The sequence below is a fragment of the Meriones unguiculatus genome, chromosome 19, assembly GCF_030254825.1.
Source record: "Meriones unguiculatus strain TT.TT164.6M chromosome 19, Bangor_MerUng_6.1, whole genome shotgun sequence".
In the NCBI taxonomy this organism is placed as follows: Eukaryota; Metazoa; Chordata; class Mammalia; order Rodentia; family Muridae; genus Meriones; species Meriones unguiculatus.
In genome coordinates this window covers 38,764,882-38,780,553 of record NC_083366.1, presented here as the reverse complement: position 1 = coordinate 38,780,553, position 15,672 = coordinate 38,764,882, and the positions used below count along the sequence as shown (strand labels likewise).

Here is a 15,672-nt window from a genome sequence, read left to right as displayed (position 1 = left end):
TGTTGCGATGTTTATAAACCAAGCTTTATGGGGCTGGGACAGGCTCAAGTGAAATGCCAGTGACACAAGCATGTGCACCTGAGTTCAGATTCCCATCACCCATGTAAAAAGGTAGAGATGGTAGGACACAGATACAATCCTCGTGGGGGTGAAGAGTGCTTGCTGGCCAGCCAGTGAGCTCCAGATTCAGTGAGAGACCGTGTCTAAAACATAATACGGAGAGTAATAGTGCATCTGGGCATCGACCTCCGGCCTCTGCACCCACATGCACATGCGTATGCTCACAAACATACAGAACTTTTTTTCTTTGAAAGCTGCTGTGGAAAAAAATATATATACCCTGTCTTAGAGAAGAAGTGCAAAATTATATTGTGATTTCCATAAGCGCTTCAAAAGCTCACTGAACAAAACGCACAAGGGGATGTCCTGAGAATTTAGAAAGCGTGTAGGGGTCCTCTGGGGATAGACTCACAAGGGCCTGAGTTCAAACCCTCATAGCAAGAGAGAACCGACTCCAGTTTGTTCTCTGGCCTACCCAGTACCGGGCATTCAAACACACACATAGGAAATAAATGTAAGTATAGCTAGTTCACGCTACGTGGGTTTTCGCACGCATATAAAATCTGTATCCTTAGTTGGCTTGTGGCCCTGTGCGTATTTACTCATCTGACTACAAGCAAGGCCTGTAAAGGCCGACTTGGCTTTGTCTAGGGGACCGAACCCATAAAGTATGCCAAGCAAGAGCTCTCCGTCAGGTACATCTCACAGGTTTTCGTTGAAATTATTTATGTAAATGTGCGCGTGTTGGGGCTCTTGGGAACCATCACGGGAGGTGGTACCAGGCGGGAAAACCACCACCTGGCCCCACCAGGGGAACCAGAGACCGGGACCGCACCGGAAGTAGCCCCTGGGTCTCCAGCTCCGTCTACAGGAAGTGCCCCCTCGGCGCTCGGCTCCGTCTGCAGGAAGTGGCCCGGTCCCTCACCCCTTCCCACCGAGCTGCGCCGTCGCGGGCTCGGGGACTGACAGCAAGCGCCTCTAGGCTGTGACACTCTGGCCTCCGGTAGCAGCCTTTCCTGAGCTTCCGCGCATCCCTTGTTGCACACATTCCCTAAACTTTTAAGCAGCGAATAGACACGCTTAGCTACCGTGCGCCAGGCGCTGGCATACAGTCTTAGCTTATATTCTGGGCACGCTTGAGCCCTGGTTAATGCACCTCAGGTACATCTAGTACATCCGTCAGGAAGTCTACCGGTCTTTGTTGGGTACCAGGTACGTGCCGCGTTTCTAGAGGTTACTTAGCGGTCTGCCAGGGGCAGGGATGGCTGTGCTGTGATCTGTAATAGAAGCTGAAGAACGGAGCGCATGCATCTAGCGGTGCACATCCCGCCGCCACCTGTGTGGCTCAGTTTCCCCCATCTGTATATTAGGTTTGAGGGTGGCCATGGAAGATTATGCACTTACAGAACAGGTCACCTGTCATGGGACTTTACATTGGAAGGATGGACCAGTACAAAGTGGGGAGGAAAAATGTCAGCGTGGTGAATGAGGAATTGGGAAGACCATGATTTTCTTGTAGGTGGGAACTTTTTTTTAATTCCAGGATTAACTTTACACGTAGAAAATAATCAGGTATTTAATACACTTGGTGGTGAATTAAAGGTAAAACGCAAATGAGATTATATTCTGGGAGTTTGAAGTTGGACCAGGGAGAAGTTTTTGAAACTTGGGGATGGGGGGGATAGGGTGGTGTCATGACAGTAATGGACTGCGATTCAGGCCACACTGGCTTCTGTTACTGCATCATGCTTGGATTTCAGCCATGCACCACCATGCCTGAGCTGTCATTATTATTGCTTGCCTTTCTTCTCTCATGGATATCCCCTACGTCCGGGATCAATTCCTTTAGTGTTCAGGATATGATTTGGATGCACAGGGTTAGCCTTTGAGCACAGCGTAGTGGAGACAAAAATAAAATTGTTTCATGAGATTTAAACTTCACTTTAAATGTCTGTTCAATATCTTTTTTACTTTAATTTTCTGTTCAATTTTTGTGCTGTAGATATTTATGTAGAAATACACTTCTGAAGCATAGACTTCAGCCAGATGAACCTCTCTGCAGTTTCTAAGCTCAACATGTATGACGTTTTGCCGGGTTCCGCCCCTGAGAAGGAAGGCAGCCTTGTGACCGTGAAGGTGGAAGATCCTGCCTTGGGGCAGCCAGGCAACTCAGATGAGGATAGGACTCACACTCAGGAATTTTACCGCCAGCAATTTCGGCAGTTCTGTTACCAGGAGGCTCCCGGTCCCTGCGAAGCTCTGGCCCAGCTTCGGGAACTTTGCCGTCAATGGCTGAGGCCAGAGACCCACAGCAAGGAGCAGATCCTGGAGCTGCTGGTGCTGGAGCAGTTCCTGACCATACTGCCAGGGGAGCTGCAGGCCTGGGTGCAGATGTATCCTCTGCGCAGCGGTGATGAGGCAGCAACACTGCTGGAGAATTTCGCCTCGGAACATGGAGACACGGGGCAGCAGGTGGGAATGGAAGGAATGCGCTAATGTGGGAGGAACAGTAGGGCGAGGAGTGTGTGTCTGCTAACGCTTAACCTGTTCTGAAATAATTAGTAATTTAGAGAAGGATTACAAAAACGGTAGAGAACACTTGTATTCTCTTCACCCAGATTTAGTTTTTGGTATCACTGGTTCCATGGTGCACCCACCAACCCCATATTCCTGTGCAAGCCCAATTCATTTTTTGTGCATAGGCAGGCACATTTATGTAAACCCACCCCTCCCCCCAACCAGATGACAGATAATAGCAAACATGTTCCTTTACCTCCGAGTACTTGGTATATGTTTATGAAGAGCAAGAAAATGTCTTTTGCAGTCCGCACATGATCACCAGGTTGTACGTTTTGCTAGACAGCTGCCACAGAGGGCAGTGTGTCCTCTTGTCAGTCCTTTCAGGGAGCACACTGGGGTGCTTCCGCCCTTTACTCACTGGTCATGGCGGTGCTTTCAGATTTCTTCTCTAGAGAATTATTGTTTTTCCCCTTTGTAGTTACTTTGTAAATTAGAGAGGACGTTTTGAGATAGTGTACTGACTCCAGTCCTCGCTACATTTTTACCAGTAGCTCAGGCATGCTGTTGTTGTGTGTTTCTGGGAGTAGGTCCTTTGTCTGTCTTGCCTGCCTTGATTGCTGAGTCCCTAGGTACTGAGAAGGGCTGTCTGAGTGAGTTTGCAGAGCTAATTTGCTGAATGAATCTGGGTCGGTTCTTGCTCATGCTTTGGAGGGGTAAATGGAGCTTGTTCCGTGATCCCTTGTGGGAGTCACTGGCTCCCACCAGGATACTTTGCCACGGTGAATCTGTTGTCTCCAGGCTACTTTCTATGTTCAGGAACAGGACATGCGCCTTGTGGTGACAGACTATCAAGGAGCCTCTTTGGCATATCAGAGCCTCCAGTTTCTCCAGCCTGGGGTCACTCCCCTGACATGTGACCCTCCACAGCTCCCCCAAGAAGTGAGTGGTGAGTGCTAGAGGGTGAGGGACGCTGGGAGGAGGCCACTGTAGGCACATGGTCTCCTTAGAGGAGATTGTCTCTGGCCTTGAAGCCTTCTTTCTTGTCTTTGTATATAAAGTAATTAAGTTATTTGTCCTCTGTGTGTGTGTGTGTGTGTGTGTGTGTATGTTTGTGTGTGTGTGTGTTATATTTAAAGTATGTAAGGGCTAGAAAGATGGTTCAGAGGGATAAACATGCTTGCCTCTCAGCCTGACAACCTAAGGTAGATTTCCAGGAACCACATGGTGGAAGGAGAGATCTGACTCTTGCAAGTTGTCCTCTGACCTCAGTGGGCATGTCTGTGTGAGTGCACACACACACATGAACACGCACACACACACGATAGATAGATAGATAGATAGATAGATAGATAGATAGATAGAACCGATTAAAAACTTAAAATACTTGAGATTTACTTAACAAATTTTGAGTGAAATTAGTCATAGCAACATATGCCTATAGTTCCAGCTACGCAGGAGGTGGAGGAGGCTGAAGAAAGATTTACTTGAGCTCAGGATTTTTTTTTTTTTTTTTTACTTTTTTAAAATCAAGTCACAGATACATTAAAACTTTTGTCTACATTTACTTGCCATGTGTGTTTGTTGTGTGTTTGTTGTTGTTTTGGTTGAGGGGATTGGGGTTTTGTTTGTTTGCTTGCTTTGTATTTTGAGTCAGGGACTCACTTATGTAACCGTGGCTGCCTTGGAACTCACTAATGTAGACCAAGATGGACTTGAACTAGAGACTCACCTGCCTCTGCCTCCCGACTTCTGGGATTAAAGACACACGCCGCCATGTACACGTGTATTTGTGTGCTCACAGGAGCCATGGCACGAGTCTGAAGATCAGAAGACAGCTTGCAGGATTCAGTTTTCTCCTTCCACTGTGTGAGTTCTGGGAATCAAGTTCAGGTCTGTGAGTTTAGCAGCAAGCATCTTTATCCACTGAGCCATCTCCCTGGTCCCTCCTTTTTGTCTTCTTCTTTTTTAATACTGTGCTGGGACTCAAAGCCAGGGTAGGCAAGCACTCTACTAACTGAGCTATGTCCCCACTCTTTTTTTTGCCACGGTGCTGGGATTGCAGAGATTGAGAAAGGGTCTCATGTAGCCCATGTCAGCCTCAAGCTCACTATGTAGTCAAGAATGACCTTGAACTCTTCCTCCTCCAGCCTTCACTTCCTAAGTGCTGGGTTTATACCCATATACCACCAAGTCTAACTGGAGCCCAGGACATCAAGACCAGCCAGGGCAACATAGTGAGACATTGTTTCAATATATTAATAATAATATGTGATACTCAAGCATGCAATTTATTATTCATGTTACTCACTGAGTATCCACTAAATTACTTTTTTTATAGCTATAAGTTTATGGTTTTGACCAACAGCAAGTTCTGTGGTTTTTGTCCATTCCCATAACTAAGCCAGTTTTCAAAATTATACAAAGTTATAATATGTGGAATGATAATATTTATTTACCTTGTGTGTTTGGTGGGGAGAAGTGTTTGTGCACATACAAGTATGCAAGAATGGGTAGCTCAAAGAACAAATTGTGGGGATCAATTCTCACCTTCCACCATGTGGATTCTGGGGATCAAAATCAGGTCGTGAGACTTAGTGGCAGATACCTTTAACCACTGAGCCATCTTGCCAGCCCAGAATTATAACATCTTCTTGTGTAACACCTTCAGTTAATAGTTAGGAAAACTAAAAGGCCAAAAGATTCAGAGCTACTTCTAAAATGTAAGGCTCCTAACCTTTGCCCTTTGTCTACCGCATGTCTATCTTATACCAGGAGAACAGGTTTGTGTGAGGATTGACCACAGTGGACTATGTGGCCCACGTGCAGCATGCACCAGCAGCTTTCCTTATCTCTTACCTACACTCTTAACTGGTGTTACTTATGTGTGTAAAGCACACTGCTAAGTCTATTCCTCCCACTTAGCTTTGTGCATGAGCAACAGTCAAGCTTCTGAAGCTTAGAAACACCTGCAGTGCTTTTATCTCAGTTCAGAAAATCTGTGTCTTGGCTTAGATGTTTTAAAAACAGAAGATTTGGGAGGCTGAATCTAAACAAAGGGAACTTGCCAAGGCAACAGTGTCTCGTGCATGACTCTTGTCTTCTCTCTGCGTAGGATGTGCTCCTCTAGGGATAGCTTGTCTCCAGGAAGAAAGTTCCAAAGGCACTGCAGCACCGCCTGAGCCTAACTCACCTGTACTCCAGGTGAGCAGCTGTCAAGCTTATGGGAGCCAAATGTGATCCTCCTTTCCCCTGACCTGTTTGTTGCCCTTCTCTTGGCCCACTCTCTCCGCCTGAAAGCCTTCAGGGAGGTGCAGTTTCTTCACGTTCACTTTGTCAGACCTTCGCAGACCACGTGTTCATCATCCAGAGAGCCAATGCTAATGGCTTCAGCCTTATTTTGTACCATGTTTTGGAGGCACATTCTAATCTCAAGGTAGAGGAACAAAGAGGGTGGTGGCACACATCTATAATTCCTGCACTTGGGAAACGGAGGCAAGAGGGTCACAAGTTCTAGGCCAGCATGGGTTACATAGCTATACCCTGTCTCGGAGATACAGAGACAGGAAGAAGCGCAAACACATAGGATGGGATGGGTCTTTCCATGTCTTTTGCTCTAGTTGCTCCCTCCAGGAACTATCTTTATGGTTTCATCTAATACCTCATGTTCTTATCAACCGCTTCACCTGTAAATGCAACCTACTTATACATCCTTTAAATATAAACCCAATTGCTATAAATGTAACATGGATACAGGAAAAACAAAATAAAACAGTATTGAGCTGGGCATGGTGGCGCATGCCTGCAATCCCAGTGCCCTCAAGGAGGCAGAGGCAAGTGGATCTCTGTGTGTTTGCAGTCAGCCTGGTCTATAAAGCGAGTCCAGGACAGCCAAGGCTACACAGAGAAACCCTGTCTCAAAAACCAGTATATAAAATTTATATATTTTAAAGTATATATTCCACACTGTGAAGTCTTCGACATAATTATATGTGAGGAAATGACAGAGTAGACAGCTGCGCCAACGTGTAACCAATGGTGGAATTAGGATGGAATTATGTAAGGAGTCCAAGAGAGTCGGAGGGCAAAGGTGTGCATGTGCACAGATGGAAACTAATACTGAGTCACACTGTGAAAGACCAGACAGACAGAAACTTAACTGAAGCCGAGGTAACGTTTTGTCCCCTCAAAAGATATGGGAAGTCCTAACTGTAGGTGCCAATGAAGATGGCCTGATTTGAAAGTGATCTCTTTGAAGATGTAATGAAGTTAAAAGGAGGTCATTCTGTGTTGAGTGGGCCTAAACCCAATGACTAACGTCTGTTTTTGAAGGCAGAGGGAGAATACCTGGGGTGACAGAGGCTGAGATAACTGTGTCACTCCCACAAGTAGAGAAATACCCAGGATTACTGATTACATCCAGAAGCCAAGAAAAAAGGCAAGAAAGGTCCTCTCCTAGGGCTTTTCAAGGGCACCTGCTGATACCTTGATCTTAGACTTCTGCCTTCAGGACAATGAGAGAATATGTTTTTTGTTTTTTGTTTTTTTTTTAACTATAAAGTTTGTGCCCTTTTTTAAGGAACTAAGGAAACCAATACAGATTTCTAGGCAAATATGTTGATAAAGGGGAACTGGTAAAAAGAGATTATACTATTTAAACAAGGAAAGCTTCCCAATACCAAATGGTCAGGGCTGAAAACAGACATACAAGTAACATTATATAGATGAGCAGGAATATATATATATATATATATATATATATATGCATGTAACAAAAATTAATTAAAAATTAGGCCATGAATTTGAAAGAGAAAGGAGGAGTATATGAGAGGGTTTAGAGGGAGGCAAGGGACAGGAGATGCAGTGAGATTATATCATAACCTTCAAAGAAAACTTTTTTTAAAAGGAAAGCTTTTTAATATTGAATTAAGTCAATGTGCCATATGGGATGGGGTAGTCATGAGGCAAACAGAAATTATGTAATCTTGAAACTCACTGGACCCCATTATCAGAGCCTACATCCAGTCTGGGAAAGACTGGAGAGTTTATCCTGTTCAGGCAATGGAAAAAGAGTATAAATAAGAATATGAAACAAAAAGTTAAGAGATTAATAAAAAGCTACATGGTAGATTTTTGAGGACAGTATCAAATAAAGATGAAGAACCATAGGCAACCACCAAAATAATTATTATAACATATTTTTTAAACGTATGTAGCTTTGAAATATTTTAGGTAATTTTATAAATGAAACCTTTGCAGATTTCTACATTTATAGAGACCCAAGTCTATTAAAAAGAGCCTCACAACTCCTTGTTATATCTTTGATGTGCTCTTCAACTGCAGCAGGAAATGATCCTGAACAGAACAGTTGAGTCAAGTCCACGCTTGTGACGGTATCTTTATTCTGTGCCAGCTTTCTTCTAGGAAACAGTCTGAAATTATTTTCTTTCTTTTTATCGTTATTTCATAACAGGCTCAGACATCTTTGCACAGGCGCAGTAGATGTGTATTGGGGTAGGCTTCACCCAGCAGGGCACTCCAAAGCCCTGCACCACGCGGGACAGCTTTGCTGCGGTGTGAGCCGTCCCACACATTATCAGCTGTCCGCGTTTGCTCAGCCCTGAGTGGCAGTGGGATGTGCTGCTGCCGAGCATAAGCATCACACATGTTTACAAAGTGCCCTGCATGGCTGGCACTACAGGTTTACAGCATTCAACATCCTTAACACCATCTTAGTCAGGGCTCTGCCCTGTTGCTGTAAAGAGACACCAGGACCATGGCAGTTCTTACAAAGGAAAGCATTTACTTGGGGGCGGCTTACAGTTTCAGAGGCTTAGTGCATTATCATGGTGAGGAGCATGGCAGTGTGCAGGCAGGCGTGGTGCCGGAGGGGTAGCTGAGAGCTCTCTATCTGGAACCACAGATATAAAACCACAGGCAGCAGGACGAGAGACACTGGGACTGACTTAGGCTTTTGAAATCATAAAGCCCATCCCCAGTGACACACTTCCTCTAACAAGGCCACACCTGCTCCAACAAGGACATACTTCCTAATCCAGCAGTTCTCAACCTGTGGGTCTTGATCCTTTTGGCAAACCTGTATCTCCAAAGATATTTAATTTTGATTCATAACAGTAACAAAATTACCGTTATAAAATAATTTGATGGTTGGAGTCACCACAACATGAGGAACTGCATTAAAGTGTCAAAGCATTAGACAGTTGAGAACCACTGTTTAATGCCTCTCAGGTAGTTCCACTCCCTGATGACCAAGCATTCAAACCTATGAATTTAAGGGCCATTCTTATCAAACCACCACACCATCTTTAGCTCTTCATCGAGTTTTTCTTTTCTTTTTCTTTTTTTCTTTGTTTTTAGCCACTGGTGAAAACTGGGGAAGAAACTGCCCAGGCCTTTGGCTCAGATGAGTGCTCCCATCTGGCTCAGAAGAGGCTCAGTGGGAGCTCGGCTCAGCAGGAGGTCATGGGTGGAATAAGTAAGGACAGGTTCTGGCTGGCTCCATGTGTGTTTTTCTTTTCCCATCATCAATCCCAACTCTACTTGGCCATTGGGAGCCCACACATGCTACAGTTTATTGCCCTCCATCCTGGCTTCTGCTTGTAGACCTACCACAGCCCTTGCCATTTTGCACCCTTCCTGGTCATATTGTCTTCTGTTGATGGCCCTGGTTGTTAGTCCTCCCTGTGACCCACAGTTACTGTCCCTATGCACTCTGTCTCAATGCCTTCCGTGCATCTTCAATCCCAGCCTGGTTCCATATAGCTTAATACTTTCAGAGATCCTTTCACACGCCAAAGAGTCCCATGAGTGCCTCTGCCTGATCACCCCAAGGGAAGTTCTCCTTGTTGAGAACACTACTGCCCATGTTTAACTTCCCTTAAATGTCCACTGCCCTCTTGGGACCTCTTTCTAGCTGGTCTGGTACCCTAGTTGGCCTTTCTAACTATCTTCCCATGCCATGCTACACTTTCTTTTTGGAGGGGGCAGGTGTGTTCTTTGGATTTGTTTGTTTTGAGACAGGGTCTCACTATATAGCCGTGGCCAGCCTGGCACTCACTTATGTAGACTAGACTGGCCTCAAACTCAGAGATCCACCTGACACCTACCTCCCAAGTGCTGGCATTAGAGGCGTGCACCACCACACCCAGCCCCTGCGCCACACTTTCTAGGATTGGGAATGTGTGTTTCTGAGACATATGTTGATGCTTTTTACTTGTTTTCATTGGGAACATTTATTCATTACTCCCAGAGATTATTTTCTTTTATTTTTCTGAATTTATGGAATAATTGTTAATTTAATTTTAACTTGTGGGATAATAGTGTATTGTTTTAGCAGAGGAACTGCCACTCATGATGATTTTATTAATTTAGAGGTAGACACTTCTGAAGAAATGGTACAAGGTGGGAAGAACTCAAGAATACCCAATAGGTAAGTGTCTGTGTCCTGAGTGGATCAGATCCTGCAGACATAAGATGGTACATGGAAGCAGGAAAACCAGTGAGTCAAAGCCTGCTTCCCTGAAACAGTATAGACTAGGCAGTGCTCTGCTGTGATCATGAGACCCACATGCAAGGATGTCCCGTGAGTATGTACCAACTGCAAAAGCTCGAGGCCACACAGTTACCTCCAGCATCTCTTCATTATTCTGTCCTGCCTGATCACTCTTCCCTTATATTTTCACAGAAGTGTAAGTAGAGAAACCAAAAGACAGACTTGGCAGGAGTGAAACTGCCATGACAGTTGAGAAGGAGCTGTCAGAGTGGTGAGGGGACTGAGGGTAGGCAGGTAGGGACGGATCAAAAGGAAATGTGATACAGACAAATCAATTATGGTAGTAGGTATGTCATAAGTGTTTGGTGGGAGCATGCATGAAAGAGGAAGCTAGTTCTGAGATGATATAGAAATCTATCTCCTTTTCTTTCTTCCTCCTCTTCCTTGTAGTAACCCGAGAGCCTTGCTCTGTACTCCACCACTAAGCTATTCCACAATGCCTAACATAGAAGTATCTTGGAGCTAAAAGAAAGAAGAGTGAATATTTAATGACGCTAGTGAGGACTGAGCTAAGTTCCAGTATAGAACAAGAAGCAGTACCCACTGATCTAGCAGTTATAACCGCAGCATAGAATCTGCCCTTTTGCTTGCTGGGCATATGCGGCAGTGGATGCCTGAAACCATGACTCAGTGCCTATTAGAATAAAAATACTTTATTGTTTCAAAACACTTTGAGGTAGTTACAGTCTGGGGTAGCAGACCTTCTATTTCAGAGCCCCAGCCTCTGGCAACCCCACATTCTTCTTCCACTCCTGTCCCTTACCTCACTCTTCCCTAGAGCCTGACTTCACCATATTGGTCTTAATGCACCATAGTTCTTGGAGTTTAGATTTCAACATTGAAAGGCATGTCATGACAGAACTCATATTATCACCTTAAGAGCCAAGAGCCAAGTGTGATGTCTCATACATATAATTCCAGGACTAACAAGGATGGAGCAAGAAGAAAGTACTGCCTTTATTTCAAGTTCAGCCTAGGCTACAGAGTAAGTTCCAGGCCAACCTGGTCTATAGAGCGAGACTATGTCTCAAAAATAAAATAAATTTTTTTAAAAATTAAAACAAAAAGCAACAGAGGGTTAGAGAGGTGATTCAGTAGTTAAGAGTTCTTGCTGCTCTTTCAGAAGATGCATGTCCTATTCCCAGCACCCACTTTGGGTGGCTCACAACTCCTTGTAACTCCAGCTTCAGGGGTTCTGATACATCTGGCCTCCTTTGGCACTTGAGCTCACATATGCATTACACACACATATACATGTAATTTAAAAAACAAAATAAAAATACTAACAACAGCAAGGCGGCAAGATGGCCCAGCAGTTAAGAAGAATACTTGCTATGCAAGTCTGACAATAGGTGCATTTTCTTTAGCTATTTTATTTGGGTTCTTATATCTGCCATCCTTCTCCACCCCAATCCCCCAACACTAGGTAGAAGAGAAAGAAGGTTAGAGGGGAAAGGGGTGTAGACCTCTCTAAACTACTTCCTGCTAATCAAGTTCCTTGGGGGCAGTTGATCTTTGGCAAAGTTGATCTCTGCCAATAGGATATCCGATTTCTTCTACTTCATTTCTTTGCTCACATCCACATGACAAACTGAAACAGTAACCAGGAGCAGGGCAAGCAGCAGCCTCCTTCTTCAGAACACCCCCTCCTGGTTCTTTCTCAAGGCTCTGGGATTTATACCCTAAGAATTCCAAACATGAACTATCCTCAGCTGGCAAAATTACAGCCCTGCAAGTGCAGGAGGCAAATCATAATCACCTGCTGTGAAACAGCCTCTTATCCCACATCTGGGATTAAAACAAAAACGTATTCACATAATAGAACTGGGTTGTTAAAGAAACCAAAACTCCCACTACAGTCTGACCAACTGAGTTTCATCCCAGGGTCCCATGATGGAAGGAGAGAACCAACTCCCAAAAGTTGTCTTCTGACTGCCACACGTTGCCCAGGTACTAATGTCTTTCCTCCCCCAAATCACAGAATAACAGGCGAAATGGTGAGCTGACTCGGTAGTAGGTAGAGGATGCCACTCAAGCCTGATGCTCTGAGTTCAGCCTCCAGAACCCACAGAAAGTGGAGAGAAGTGGCTCTACTCAGCTGTCCTCTGACATCCACACAAGCACTATGGTACACTCACACAATAATAATAATTAAATTGTATCATAATTGTACAAGCATAATGAAATACTCATCTTAGTGTTAGCTTGCTTTCTTGTAGATCACACACAAATTAGTTCAAGTACAATGAATTTGAGTTTCTTTTTTTTTCTCTCCTCAGAGAAATCTATCCGTCAGATGAATGTAAAGCTAAGGGGTGCTAAGTCCTCATTGCTCAGAAATCCTGAGAGCTGTGGGAAGACCTGGTAAACAGTGAATTGACACAAGATTGTGTTCCCATTAAGAGAGAACAGGGACACAAGAGTGGGAGAGATCTGGAAATCTCAAGTAATGCTGCCAGAAGCTAACCTTGCTAAGGAGCTTAGAGGCAGAGCTAACTAGGCTCACAATGGAAGAGTGCCTCCCATAGAGGCCAGCATAGAGGTCTGCATCCTGCTCCTACACTGTACTCCAAGTGCCAGCTTATCAGATTTGTACCAGCTTCTCAAATTCAGCAGCTAGTTACAACGTGAGAATAAGTGCAAGGTGGGGAGAATTCAGAACACCAAGTGGAGCAAGTCTTCTCCAGGAAAACACCAAAAATAGAAGTAGATTTCCCCCAGAAAAGGATTCTACTTTGCATTTATTGTGTGGAAGAAAGATTTGGGGGTTTTCGTTTTGTTTTCTTTGTAGCATATGTTCTTTTTTCTTTCCCAGAGATTGTGCACCCCGCATTCCTGGTAGTACTACCTTCCCTACTGAACAGACAGTCTCAAACTTGAACACTCTCAGGAAGTTCCACCCTCCCCGTGACTCCTGGGCCAGGATGCACATTACATCCTTGCAGTATGCAGCTGGAGACATTACCCGGAAGGGGCGGGAAAAAGACAAATCTCGAGTGAGTGAGCTGCTTCAAGGGCTTGCATTTTCTGATGACTCAGAGGCAGAAGAACACAATGAGCCTGAGGTGCAGCCTGAGAGAAAGAAGTTAAAGGTGTCCAGTGGCCCTGAGAAGAGTTGGACTAAAAGGGATATTAAGCCCAACTTTCCAAGCTGGTCAGCACTGGATTCTGGACTTCTGAATCTCAAGAGTGAGAAGTTGAACCCAGTAGAGCTCTTTGAATTATTTTTTGATGATGAAACATTCAACTTGATTGTCAATGAAACCAATAATTATGCTTCCCAGAAAAATGTCAGCTTGGAAGTCACAGTGCAGGAAATGCGGTGTGTATTTGGTGTCCTGCTCTGGAGTGGATTTGTCAGGCATCCCAGGAGGGGCATGTATTGGGAAGTCTCTGATTCTGATCAGTCCCTGGTTAGAAATGCAATTAAAAGGGACAGATTTGAATTGATTTTCTCATACCTGCATTTTGCAGATAATAGCCACCTAGATCAAAAAGATAAGTTTTCAAAATTGAGGCCTCTCATAAGGCAAATGAATAAAAATTTCCTCTTATATGCCCCCCTAGAAGAATACTATTGTTTTGACAAGTCAATGTGTGAATGCTTTGATGGTGACCAATTTCTGAATGGAAAGCCTCTTAGAATTGGCTATAAAATTTGGTGTGGTACAACTACACAAGGTTATCTGGTTTGGTTTGAGCCCTACCAAGAAGACTCGGCTGTGGAAGCAGATAAGGAGCTGGACCTTGGGCTAGGTGGAAATCTAATCATGAGCTTTGCTAATGTCCTTTTGGAGAAAGGTCACTATCCCTATCATCTGTGCTTTGATAACTTCTTTACAAGTATTAAATTGATGTCAGCTTTGAAGAAGAAGGGAGTGAAGGCTACAGGATCAATTCGTGAAAACAGAATGGAAAAATGTCCACTTATGAAGGTAGAACATATGAAAAAGATGAACAGAGGGTATTTTGATTTCAGGGTGGAAGAAAATGATGAGATAATGTTATGCCGTTGGCATGGGGATGGCTTTATTAGTCTGTGTTCAAATGCTGTGGGCATAGAACCAGTCAGTGAAGTGAGCTGTGTAGCTGATGATGAAGAGTTCCTTCAGGTGAGCCAGCCATCCATAGTGAAATTGTACGAGGACTGCAGGAAAGGTGTAGCTAAAATGGATCAAATTATTTCCACATACAGGGTGGGACTAAGGAGTAAGAAATGGTACTCGGTTTTGGTTAGTTACATGATCGATGTAGCCATGAACAATGCGTGGCAGCTGCATAGAATCTGTAACCCAGGGTCTCCTTTAGATCTCTTGGGTTTCCGGAGGTGTGTAGCATGCTTTTACTTGGGACATGACATTAATCTGACTGATTAGGGCAGATAAAGTACACAGTAACAAGACACAAAAAATTATAACTGTAATTAGATCTACCCTACCAAAGCCAATGAATGGAGATGGTGTAAGTAACTGGTATTTTTTACAAGGATTGCTACAGCAAATAATGTTAAAAACATTTTGTGAGTATTGAATTTGTATTTCCTTTATGTCTAATTTTGTGTCAGATACGTGAAAACACTTGTTAAATTATTTTGTATATTAAAAGAGCAAAACTAAAACCCTGCCATTTCCCCATTGTCTGTTTGTTTGTTTGTTTCCTGTTTCTTTTGTTTTGGAGATTGGCATTTTGAAAATGCAGGCAATATTACACTCTATAGAATGTCACTGAACCCATAGTTCAAAATACAACTCATGAGGGAAGAATGTTTTAACAAGACATAAGTATAAGGGACTAACTATCTCAGGTACCTCACACTGTATGTAGTTGAGACAGGGCTGGCCATGAAATTGCTGTGTGTGTGTGTGAAGGCGTACCTTTGAATACTGAAGGAAATGGTATGTCGTGACTATGATTTGGGAGAAGTCAAAAGACAGGGAGGTCATGAAGCAAGTTGAGTAACAATAGAGTTATCTTGAGAGAAAAGCAAATATAAGGCTATTGACATAAACCCCATGTTAAAATCTCCTAAGATGGATGAGTATGGATTGAGGTCATCAGTGATTATTCATCCAATGAGAGACATTTGGAATAAGTGAACTATGACCTCATAGTGCTGAAGTGTTGTAGGTGTGGATTAGACTAAAGACAAAGATTCTATATCATTTCTGTGTTTTAGAAACAGTTTTATCTCAATATTTGTTTTATTATGTATGTATCTGTGGTAGAAGGGTGTCTTAGTCACTTTCCAGTTGCTGAGACAACTTATAAAAGAATGTATTTATTAGGGGTTACAGTTTCAGAGGATTCATGACCATAATGGTGGGGATCATGGCAAGCAGGCATGGCACTGAGCGATAGCTGAGAGTTTAAAACTTGATCTATAAGCACAAGGCAAATTGTCAACTAGGAATGATATGAGCTTTGAAACTTCAAAGCCAGCCCTCAGTTAATCTACCTCTTCCAACAAAACTACCCCTAGTTCTTCCTAAACACTTCTACCAGCTGGGGACCAGATATTCAAG

General features: G+C 43.7%; 1 protein-coding gene across 1 annotated transcript; it reads left to right on the top strand.

Moving 5' to 3' along the window:
- The first annotated feature begins 962 nt into the window (after nucleotides 1-962).
- On the top strand, nucleotides 963-13,984 carry Pgbd1 (piggyBac transposable element derived 1). Its single transcript, XM_060372860.1, is given in 8 exon segments — nucleotides 963-1,272; nucleotides 2,063-2,532; nucleotides 3,397-3,526; nucleotides 5,693-5,781; nucleotides 8,956-9,073; nucleotides 9,970-10,027; nucleotides 12,966-13,816; nucleotides 13,819-13,984. Coding segments are annotated over 7 exon segments (1,704 nt in total). The 5' UTR covers nucleotides 963-1,272; nucleotides 2,063-2,106; the 3' UTR covers nucleotides 13,851-13,984.
- Nucleotides 13,985-15,672: the final 1,688 nt, after the last annotated feature.